Below are 12,086 nucleotides of genomic sequence, written 5' to 3'. Positions count from 1 at the left end.
ATCAAATCTACAGAGCTGCCTTCAAATAAATAATGTTTTTATTCCGGATATATACAGAGGAAATATAGGTGGCGTAATAATAATATCGCTTGCGGTACGATATCGGTAAGCTTATCGTGACATGCCAAAGCGTAGAGCGCGGTTCCGGGGCACAAGGAAACGCTCCTTCGTCAGGAGGGATAAAAGCTCAGCAGCGGTCATAGGAGGCCTCGAAATACCTGGAATTTTAACGAAACACGTCTATTAAATACTGCACATTTGTTTCTGATACTTGGGTTTTATTTGTGACTCTTTTTTGGGAAACAAAATCCCCATCAAGTTTCTTACGGTTAAAAATTAGCACGCGGTAACGAAGGTGACAAATTTCTTTTACACGTATACGTTTATTGCTAGTTTCCACCCACGCGGGACCGCTTTTACGCGTGAATAATTACGAGCGGACAACAATGACATATTCAATCTCGCATGGAGGCTCGGAGGTTGGATCAGCCGACCATTATAATTCTTCTTCCCCGTCTAAGCTTTATTGTCGGTTCCCTCTTTCGATGCCATTTTCGTCCCTAAGTACTGTTATTAAGTACTGTTACCGAATATGCGGCATCGAGGATAACCCTCGCGACGATTAATCATTTTATTAATTGGCTACGAAACTAGAGTCTGAAAATTAGGCAGCTGACGTTGTATGATACCTACGGTCACGTGTAATAACCTTACCGCTGCATGACTTTGTTCCATATTACATATCGCATTGTTATTTCTGTACCTCGGAAAATATGATACGATACATGGATATAACCGTTGTAACAAATGAGTACAATGTTTGTAACGTGGAGGGTAATTTTTTACGTGCTAATTTAATTTCACAAAAAATGACGCAATAATATTTAATCACACCGGAAATATGATCCCCTCTGTAATTGGACCACTGCGAAAACTTTGTTCAATTTATCCTCTACCAGATTGTGAACACAAGGCCACATGTTAATCAATATTCATGTAACCTGTGCTGTGCGTATGCGTATCGATTTCTGCTATTAACAGTAAGAACAACGTGTAATGCATACTTTGTTTGTTTCGATAAGGAAGCCTTCGCGGTACAGAAAATCCTGAACGGGTATCCGGAGGGCTGACTCCTCGGAATCGTGCCACCGGATGATAGGGCAAGTAACGTTTAGTCGAAGGCCTAGACGGAGGAGAACTCGGCCACACGCGAAGCATAAATCGGCCACTCGACGACTCCTGTAACCGTTTGACAATCACATCCTCCGTTGGAACTTCCCAAATGATTTGCGGCGGTGAGTCTGAAAATTCAGGGTAAATGTTTGAGGAGAAGCAGTTTTGGAATTGATGAGCAATTAGATTTTCGCAATATCTCATGTCTTTAACAAAGTACAGATGAGTTATTTCTCACAAATATCAATATTGCGAAAGATATATTTCGCGCAATTTTTATCGAGTGGCGGTTTTGCAAGAATATTCTCGTAAAATCTTATACATCTCAACCGATCGATTTCGACCGTATTTTAGGAGAGTCCGTTTTATTTCAACTCTACAGTGACGACTCTGAAGGCGTGGAATGCCACCTGTTTGTATTTGAAAAGGACGGCGAACTGTGACGGTAAAACCGTACCGTCAAACACTCTCTCAAGACGCGCAAGGAATTCGTGAAAAGCTCCTAAAAATAAATCCTATAAGAATATTATTGAAGATTCTTTGTGGGCGTCAGACTCTATCCAGTTCTTTGTACTATCGAGCCTGAAATTTCAAATTTGGCTAAAAGAGCGAATCAACACCTTTGGCACACCTCCGTTCCAGCCCAAAATATCGGTTGTAGATGTCAAACCCACAACCTACATCACAAAGCACAGTTAAAATTCCCCGCAAATTATGATTGTCAAATTTCTCTACCAGCGTGAAATTTTATAGATATTTCACTTTCCCCTGGGTTCAACCCCGATTATTTGCCTCCGACGTTCTTTGCCTCTGTTTCCAGATGCAGGACTTCACAATTGAGATAAAGTTGGTAGTGGCACGGTCAGACCGAACAACAATGCGTTTCCCGAACACTATCTGTCACCCATTCAACACCTCACAGAACTGTCCATAGTGAAACTGGAGCGCATTTTATACGCGGCAAATCGTGTCCTCGCGGGGGTCAAGAAGAGCCATGTTGTCAGGACGGTTTAAATTATTACAGAGGATGAGAGAGCGAGGTTGTGGTTACACGCTAATGCAAGTCGAGATTATAAATAATCGACTAATTTACCCATCCTACACGATACGTAGCTACGTTGGCTCAAGAGTCAGTCAGCGACGCACTTACGGCGAACGGATAAATCTTAATAGATTGCGCGCACGGGACAAACTTACTTAGCTCGTATTACACGTTGTACTTTCATCCAAATATATCCAGTCACCGAATAAAGAGACGCGCGTGTTTGATTCGCTGGGAGTCTAAGATGCCGGAAAGTTTTTTCGAAACATCTCCCTTCTTCCCCTGTAGTTCTTTTCACCGGACACTTAGCTTAAAAGCGTCGTCACGGCGTTATATCAACAGCAGGAGTTTCGATTGATATCGAAAAGTCAGCCTGTTTGTATTGCAATTAAAACAAGGGAAAGAAATTAATTAAAAGTTAATTTTAGACGCTAATATTTGTACCAGCTCTGATTTCTATTATCTTGGTTCGACGCTGAATGAAAAAAAAATCCTTCTCTCTTGCTCAGGCGGAAAATAACAGACGATTGTGTGGTTGCTAGTGAATATTGGTGACAAGAGATTTTGAAGTCAGCTTTGCCGAACAATATTTCGTCACGACATCGGGAAAAAATAAATAAATAAAAATTAAACCTTCGAAATAATGTGTAAAGTATTATACGTGAGAATTCACGCGGCACGAAATTCGACCGATTATAACTCAGTACCTAGCCACTCTTCGCCACGTCTACAACAACTCTATAAAACGATGATGGAAAAGCTCGAGTTACAGTCGTCATCTTACAATAATTTCTTCCGGCGAGACAATTGGAGCACGCAAACTGCGCGTCGTGATACAGAAACGCAGAAAATTTTGATTAGAGAATGCACCGTCGGCGCTGAGTCTATTTTCATCTTCATCGCCGATATTAATGGGTGAAATAGAACCGGAATGCAGAGTCGGCGCGTCTGAAATGGAACGAATTCGTTCTACCGCCAGTGAGAAACTTGCAGGCGAATTTTCGTCGAAAAATTATACATCGTTCACGAATCTAAGGAAAAGTTTGTCGAGCTATTCAATGAACAGGACTCACCGTAAGGTACGTAGTACGGTTGGACGAATTCAAAGACGTGGCAAAGGACGAGGACTCCGAGGACGGGTATCAGGGCGTTCCGCATCTTGAATCGGCCCGAAGATGCTCGAGGAATCGAAGAGGAAACTGCGTGCAGGCCGAGCAACTGGTGTACAGAGGCCGAATTGGGCGAGAGGAGAGATACGTTTTTGGTCCGCTGAGGACGAGGACCGGTAAACTTGTGATGCGATGATTCAGACCGCGGAGGCTGAGACCATCTCGCACGTATGCCCGAATTATATATCAGAGCGTGGAGTCTTGCAGACAAAAGCGAGCAGCGCGCGCCGCCGTCCGGAAAACTGCCCCGCTTTCGCAATTGTCACCCCACTCCTTTCTCTGCGGTGGTTGCCCATCTCATCCCCCAAAACTTATCCCTTTTACAACAATGGTCAAGACCCTCGGAATCGGCTATCTTCGAGTCACGAGCTGGAATCTTCTGATCCCACTAAAAGCTCCCTCCGAGGGATTTTTCGCATATAAAAATTTACTTTGGAAATCCCGTTTACCCCGCACTGATACCATCGCGGATTTTGATTCCAAAGCAAGTGCCTCTTCGGGGAATATCAATTTTCTATACCGTCACTGAGAGGCTAGACTATGCGGAGAACGCTCTGTAATGCCTTCATCCTGAGAGTGCCGATCGAAATCTCAACCGTGCAGAATTCAGATTGACTGTTGAATCAAAGCTAGTAAATCAACGAACGGTCGAGACTCCGAGAAAATTTTTTCTGGTAAATCGTTTCAACGCTTTGGGAAAAAATTTAGCAATCGATTAGACGTGATTCCAGAATATTTGGAAAGCAAGAGGAAAATTTTTCTAGAATGAGGCCGCACACAGGAATTTCATAATGATATTAGCAAACGAAAGAGGAAACGAATAGATTAGATTGATTAGAAGTGTTTTTTTTTCTCTTTTTTTTCTGAAAACCACTGTACTTGCATATTTCTGAATTACAGGAGATGGCGCATAGTAATGAATTACTATGTCGTGACGAATTATTTTATCTCACAATTCGCTGTTATTCACAAAACGATTATCTAAGCTGATCGATTACTAGTGAGTTTTTGTAGGGACGTAGTACTTGAAGCAAGTGAATTCATCGTACTTTCAACTGTAGTCGAGTGGTCAGATTAACCAGATATAATTCGCGACATGTTTATAAAGAACTTACGAAATAATTTCAGTAAATTGATGACTAAATTTTCAGTTATATGTATGAAAGAAAATTTGATCTAACAATGCATTTGTCAGTGCTTAATACCGCCCTAGTAGCATTGACTTCAGTTTCTACAGAGTCGGTACAGAATTTCCCCCGACAGTGACTTTTTACCACCTGACAACAGAGTTGTGAGAGATTTTGAATAATGCAGATTCTGATATGGGACCCGCGGTCAAATGAGGAAGTAGACACATTGTGTCTGCAGTTACAGCCTTTAGGCAGACTTACCTCAGAATGCTTGTACTAATTGTAAGGCAGTAATCGAAGTATTTTCTAGTAATTCGCTCGAATTTATAACACGCAATGTATAAACTCTTGAGATTTTTTGAAAACCAGCGTAACTTAGATTTAGTAAAACTCAACGAAACATCAATATTTTTTCTATTTAAGGCGTTAGCTTGACGTTCCCGTTTTACGGTGAAATCACGTAACAGACAGGTAATCTAGTTGCGAGATCAGTCGATTGCGGGAACGGTGTGTTCATCGAAAAATAGACATTAAGTACCGAATTACGTTCCGCCATGCTTTGCAGTGATACAAGTTTGAATGGATCATAATTTCTGTATCCTTTGAATACATCAAACCAGCTCTCTGGTGAATACACAGCGGACTGCAGATTATATTACATGGCTGAATTGATGAGCCGAATTATAAATAGATTACATCAGATAAGTTTACACGCTCAGATTCATACCATCGAAACTGTGTTTCCAGTAAATTAGTTCTATAAAGACCTACAGATGTGTCTTTCACCTGGTTTTTTCAATTTGTTTACTTCTCTCCCTTTGCAATTCTTTCGAGAATATTTTCAAAACTGAAAAGCTTCCGGAGATGGTTGGGCCAGTTTTAAGAAGACTGGCCTATAAATACGTACCGATCTAATCCAATGGCGTAAATTTATAAGCTTTGACAAGGTTTAACAATGGCGATATTCTGACAGGGTTGTTAATTAATTACCCGGTTCAAAGTTCTTGCTCGACGAGGGTGACGCTTGCGTATTATATGTAGATACGCGTTTCTTCACAAGTTGAGGATATAATTCGAGGAACTTATGCCCATTCATACTCTGAATGGCCAAGGTTAGCCTGCGTGGTCGTATTCTTGAAACACCTGTCCAAGAATAATCACCCATAAATATTCTCGGCTTTCGTTATTTATTACCCGACAAGAGTCCCGAAATCAACATAAAATTAGCCGGAGATCATTTCTGAAAAATGTGTTCAAGGCAGATTTCACCAGGCTCACGCTATCACGTCTGTTCGTTCGATAATCGATCTTCTCGTGAATCTGGTACAATTAAGTACTCGTCACGAGAACTAATTGAGGATAAAGTTGTCCCGCGCAATATAGAAACCGATTTATTGCAGTTAAATTCAATAAATCGATTCAGAGGTTTACTAGGAATCAATAATCATTCGCCATTGCTATGCAGCTTGGGGGTTCTTAACACCTGGAATTTAGAGGTCGGCGTTTCTGGCTAAAGCCTAAGCTTCTCTCAGCTGCCAAGGCAACAGGTATAACGCGTGGTAAGCGTTCTAATAATTCGAATGCCAGTTATATCTGCAACCACAAGTTTATCCAGCTGAGCAGATATTCCGAGTAGTGTGTAATACGCGTTATAAAATTAATCCCTGAGATTACACGAGCTCTATTCGAACCGCGCAATCTAATAACCTGGCGAATATCTAATTTCTGGTAGACGAGGAAAGGGATTTGGCGAAAGGTAAAAATAGAAAGGAAGCTTCGAGTAAATGTGAGAATAAAATTCAACAACCAGACAGATTTATTCGAGATTATTTTTTCGACAATATCTGGACGATGCGTATATTTACAAATTTTATTAACACAAGCTGACCAGCCACTGTACAATACAGCTCGATATTTGCATTGAATTTTTCTATCCGGTACCGAACCAATCGGAACCCATGGCTCCGAAGAAGGCGGCAGCGCCTGACTTGATACTGGCTCCGGCAGAATCGGTCCTTGCGTGAGTCTTGGTCGGCGTTTTCTTCCGCTAAAATAATGAATTTTTACATTAGGTACACAGAGAACTTGAACCAGACCTGGATAGTCGGCAGATGGTCGGGATTTCAAACGTTAATTATACAAAGCACACACAGTGATTATAATAAACGGTTCAAAGTCGTTGGGAATTAAAAATTCAAATAGCAAAAGCGTGCGGTCGTGTTATGTACTCGCAGAGAGATTATTATCGCTCGGCGGTGACGGTTAATAAGGCGTGTACATACAGGTATGTATGTACATACACACAGCACATTGTCCATAATTGTAATTAATCCACTGTAATCGATTGGGACAATTAACCGGATTGCTAATAAGAATTGTTACTTTTATTGTTGTCGTTGGCGTTATTGTTATTGTTACGTTTGCAGAGAAACGTTTCTGTCTTCCGTTAGTCAGGGCCAAACAAACTGTAGAGGAGGCACCGACTCCCGTTGTAATTGGTTAACTAACACCAGACAACCGTGGGCGAGCATTAAATTCCCAGTTTCACGAGCTGGTCTACCTTGTCCATGCAGCGCCCTTCCCTCTGTTCATCACCCTATAAACGCCGCTGTTAAGCCAAATTTACGAAGGCAACGGGACTCGTAATGCGGTACTCTATAAACGCGAAATTATCTGTTTAGCTCGAGTTCCGGTTCGGTGTACTTGGCCTCACGCATAAACTAGCGTCGTAATTTGACCGACTAAAATTCACTCCGTTCTCCTAATTTTCCATTTCAGGCAAACTACGTCCGGAAAGAGCGGACTTGTTTCGTCACGTTTTTTCATGCCTACCATCGACTTGTCCTGCAGCGAGGCTATCGGGACTATTGGCACCGTTCTCGCCGGCGCTGTCACTGTCAGAGGAGGAAACCACGGAGCTCCGGAACAAACGGCCAGGACTCCTGGAGCTTCTGTTGCACCTTTTGCGCCGTCACCAGCTACAGGGTTCATCCGGGCTCCGAGAACGGAGAGCAGCTGCTCCGAGTGAGGCACCAGGTTTCCGAATATCAACTGGAAGACCAAGATGCTCAATGGTGATTTCGTACCAGATTTTTAACTCAACGCTAATTGCGTTTGTACCGAATCTGTTCATCGCGCGTGTAAAGGCTTTGCAAATTTTCCATTGTGTCTATGTACCCGGTTCACGGGGCAATGGAGATATATAATTCAGGTTCATGCCTTGGGATCCAGATAGGAGTGCCGGTTTCCCTTTCAAACTTATCCATCCGAGATGGTTGATTAATTAATTATGAGCTTTGAATGCGTCTGACACGGCGTAAATGATGCAAAAAAAAATATTGGCATTTTTAATTTTTAAAGTAAACAAAAGTCCAAAACGCGAGTAATGTAATTTTCGATGAATTGGATGGAAAAATTTTATCGCAATAAATTACCTGCGTCCTCTGAGCGCTCTTCTTTACGTTCGCGTGTATGAACGGATAAAATACGTCCAAATCGAAGGGATCGATCTTCGACTGAATGTCGTCGCATATTTGAGACGACTTGTCTACAAATTTTTTATTCTCTCGAGGAATCATTAACAGTGTGACGTATTTCGTGTCCAGCAACGTTTGCAGGGCTTGTTTCTGCTTCAAGTCGTCATTCTTCGATAACTCCGCGTAATATTCAAACAATTCCGTCACTACCGTGTCCACTATTTCGTGTAGTATTTTCCTGGAATTAGGCGAGTGTAATGAACCCATATTTTTCTTTCCAAATTCATCCACAAGTCTTGTCGACTCTTTTCAAAATGTTTACGTTATATTCATTTGATCCCGCAAGTCTGTTTCGGACAGATACATTTACCACCCGGCGTCTACAGTAACGCGGGTCCGAAAAAAATCGGAAGCTGACATTGGGACGAAATATCTAACGATCAAAAATCTCTTCAGCATAGCCCGAACTGAATCTTACCCTTCGTATAATCCAATTCTACTATTCATCCGGTGAACCAATTTTTATCAACGTATTCACAAAATTTTCCGTTCAAAAAGTTGAATTTTCAATATGAAAGTTGATGGAGTACGAATTACGCTTACGTAAATATTCTTTGATATTATACTGTGGTTTTTCGTACAATATTTACGTTATTAAATACCTCTGCGGTATAAAACCAGCTCATTTCAAATTTCATCAAAATTTGAGATTATCCGCAGATCGTATTACGCTGATAAAATTGAATACCTAATATCCTTATTATACATTGATTAGTAGAAAGTCAGTTGATCGAAATAGTCAAGCTCTTATTAAAAATTGAACCGATATTTCATACGAAGTTAAAAAATTTTCAATCACAATGCAACCAAAATTAATAGAGATAAGAAATAGCTTGCAAGCGTGCAAAAGTACTCACTTTGGCAACGTGTGAGGAATTATCGAATTCAAGTCTTTGCTAACAGCGGCCAGGAACTTCTGCACGGATATGGAAGGTTGGTAGGGTACCAAAATTTCAGACTTCATTCTTTTCCCTTCCTCGGCCTCCTCCTCGATCGTGACTTTCTCCCAGTCGCAAATCATTGTTTGCATTTTCAAAACGTTGAGAGACCTTGGCATAATTCCTTCCTTGTGATCGTGAATTTTCCGTTTGAAAATCTTGGCCCAAACTGTCCAAGCGGCGAGGCTGTCATCCCTCAAAGTATCGCAAATCGACTGCCACTTCGTGTTCGGTATAACGATACCCGAGACTTTCGAAAGGGTGAAACACTTGTTCAAGCTCGGGCAGAGTATAGTCAGTGCTTGGAAAAACCTCGCAGTCAGAATCGCGTTCACCTCCCGCTTTCCCACCTTCGCATCTTCGACGAGGCATTCATCCCTGATAAACTGTGACAATTCGTGTACCTTCTGCGTGCTTATTACTTGGAGTTGTTCCTGCACGATTTCGCGGTCTACGAACTTATTCAGAGTGCTCGAGATTTTAACAGCCAGGAGATCGGTCGTCGTCGTTGTCGACTTTTGACTTTGGTAAAGATAAAGGTGAAGATCCTGCAGCAGGTTGAGCAAATTTCTGTCAAAACTCTCGCAAAGTTTAGCCAAATTCGGAGAAAAGCCCCGCGTCTTCATCAGCAAAAGCCGATCGTTGTCGGCCCCGTTCCTGTTCAATTTTTGCGGTATGTCTGATGGGGAATCTTTCCAAATGTACCACCTCAGATCGTGCTCGGGATACTCGCATTTATCGTGGGCCACCTTGTTCAGGGTGTCGAAGAGGTCGGTCTTCAAATTGAACAGAGTTTCGTCCCACTTGATGCTCACGATTCCCTTTACACGCTCGGTCAGCAACAGCTGAAAGTAATCCCCCCAGAAATTTACCGTCTTTTCCAAAGATAATTTCTTGCACATGATTTCCCAATTCTGAGGAACTTCCAGGGCGAGAACCTCTTCTCTGATATTGTGTATCCCTTTGACCGACGTCACTAGATCAAGCAGTTTTGAGACCTCACGTTTTACAAAACCCTCCACCCAGCTGAGCCAGTTTGTCAAATTATTTTTTAACTCCGCTTCCGGAATTGGTTCAATCTCGCCCCGAGTTGACGGTTTGTGGCTCTTTGCGAATGGTGACAAGAATTTATCTGTCAAATCCCTGTCTACCTTTAGCAGGGACAAAGTTGTTGGCGCGTTTGAACCAGCTACTTCCTCTACACATTGCAACACAAGGCCCTGTTCCTTGCCGTTCGTCTCTGAAATCACATGGTCAAGATTCGGAGAAATCGTGATTCCTCAGCATGAATATTTATGAATGAATAGTATGGGTAGAGATTGTGGGAATGAGGTTTCAGAGGAAACATGACAAAAAAAAAAAAGGTTTTTTTATATAGTACGTAGACATTCTTAGAAAGATACAACAACTGATGTTACCGAACTTGAAGAATGACGAAAAATACGTCAATTCCACAATCAGGTAATTTTTCTTACCCACAAAACAGGAATAAAGCAGATCGATCACGTGTGTCAGCATCTTAACGCTCAAGCTAATTCGATTCCTCACGCTAAGATGGCTCTCGTCTTTTATTACGGCCTCGACGGCTTGGCTTCGAAGAGTAATCAATTTCTTCAACAACTCTGTAGATGCCATGCCATCCAAAAGAACCAGTGAAGCTAAACAATTGGCTGCTGACTGTAAATCGACAGATAAGATCCATATATTTTTATTCTTCATACTCGAATTTACTTTATACGTAATAATAATATATCAAATTGTCGCGTACCTCAACTGGGAGTTCAAGCGACTGCAGAACCTTATTACACCCAGTTAAAATTACATTTCTAAAGTGGCTTATGACGCCCCACTGTTTGAGAATTATCGGATACTTGGTAGCCAGGTCCGAATTGCCAACTTCAATCCTTAGACTGTAATTGATGTGCTGAGCGAACAAAAACAGTTGTGTGGCCAGTAGAAAGTTCTCCGTATCTACCGCCGACCATATTTGCTCCGGTATGTCCATCAGAATTTTGATTTGCATTACTATCGAGTCGTAAGCTTCATTTGACTTATTGCTACAAACGTTTATTAACTCACAAATGTATTTGGCATTTGATTTATAATGAGGGTACAAGAATTCGGATATTGGTGTCAACCTAAGTATCCAAGAATGATTTTGCGCTATTGTTACCTTTCCAACATCTGTTCCGGTGGATCCATTTTAAACCCGATGAGGTATTTCTGTTGCAACTTATGACAAGTCTCCTCCATGTTGCAGATCCTTGCTATAACGCACTCGGAAGTCTGCTTCATCTCTGCTATCGTATCCGCAGCTTCTATCAAATCTCGATATCGTTCTCTGTCAAAAAAATACTGGTATTTTGTTCTCAATTTGTTTTTGAAAATGGATAAGTCTATTACCTAAATATTCACTGGCAGGACAAATCATTTTTGTCATAATGAATCGTTAAGTCATCAAAATGAGAATATTAAAAAGAAAAACAAACTGTCAGGAATAAGCTGATGGTATTTTTTATTCGTGGGGAAAATCGGTAAAATTTTATTTGCATATTTATATACAAAAATCAGCTTAAAACTACTACGATTACAAATTGACACTACGCTTCTTAACCTAAAAAATCTCACCCAACAAGCGTACGAAGCTCGACTTTCTTTCGTTCGCTTTCATTTTGAATTTTTTTCTGTATCTGTTCGACTTCCTTAATCGTATGACCCTCGAAAACTTTTTTTATATCCAGCTCCAAAAGATTAACAACTGGCATTTTAAATTTTAAATACCGAACCCTAATTTTTGATTTTGACACATCAACACAATCCCAGCTGATATCCGAAACCATAAGACATGCGTTCCAGAGACCAACGCACCTCGAATTGTTCCTGCACCAACTAACTGACATTAGGCATCCGTGCCTTCATAGCTTTGATCTCTGTTGTCGGTTTGTCAGTCAATTGTGTCGGTACTAGAGATCGCGTCCTGATCTGCTACACCGGGAGATACGGATAATGATCGCTTCGAAATAATACCACACATTGGAAATTCACGTCAACATCTCTCGGCTGGCTCAACCTCATCTTCATGCAAAATGAATCATCGC

General features: G+C 41.3%; 2 protein-coding genes across 4 annotated transcripts; both read right to left on the bottom strand.

Moving 5' to 3' along the window:
* Positions 1-16: 16 nt before the first annotated feature.
* Positions 17-3,546, bottom strand: LOC107218676. The gene is made up of 3 exons (XM_015656626.2): positions 3,289-3,546; positions 1,065-1,301; positions 17-218 (listed from the first exon to the last, which is right to left on the bottom strand). Exons 1-3 carry the CDS (start codon positions 3,371-3,373, stop codon positions 112-114), a joined length of 429 nt encoding a protein of 142 aa, XP_015512112.1. The 5' UTR covers positions 3,374-3,546; the 3' UTR covers positions 17-111.
* A 2,766-nt stretch (positions 3,547-6,312) lies between these two features.
* On the bottom strand, positions 6,313-12,041 carry LOC107218674 (conserved oligomeric Golgi complex subunit 1). 3 transcript variants are annotated; one of them, XR_001525575.2, is made up of 9 exons: positions 11,617-12,041; positions 11,162-11,329; positions 10,757-11,045; positions 10,464-10,665; positions 8,908-10,228; positions 7,949-8,228; positions 7,347-7,565; positions 7,075-7,169; positions 6,313-6,561 (listed from the first exon to the last, which is right to left on the bottom strand). XR_001525575.2 is itself a non-coding variant. In XM_015656623.2 (8 exons), the coding sequence occupies exons 1-8, from the start codon at positions 11,886-11,888 to the stop codon at positions 6,445-6,447; spliced, it is 2,868 nt and encodes a 955-aa protein (XP_015512109.2). In that variant the 5' UTR covers positions 11,889-12,038; the 3' UTR covers positions 6,313-6,444. The 3 variants fall into 3 exon arrangements, 2 of the variants coding, with proteins under 2 accessions (XP_015512109.2, XP_046600052.1); XM_015656623.2 differs by lacking the exon at positions 7,075-7,169 and having other exon boundaries at positions 11,617-12,038; XM_046744096.1 differs by lacking the exon at positions 7,075-7,169 and having other exon boundaries at positions 11,162-11,343; positions 11,617-12,037.
* Between the last annotated feature and the right edge of the window lie 45 nt (positions 12,042-12,086).

Source organism: Neodiprion lecontei, chromosome 6 (genome assembly GCF_021901455.1).
Source record: "Neodiprion lecontei isolate iyNeoLeco1 chromosome 6, iyNeoLeco1.1, whole genome shotgun sequence".
Taxonomy (NCBI): domain Eukaryota; kingdom Metazoa; phylum Arthropoda; class Insecta; order Hymenoptera; family Diprionidae; genus Neodiprion; species Neodiprion lecontei.
Note: the sequence above shows the minus strand (reverse complement) of the source record. Positions and strands in the feature narration are given on the sequence as shown.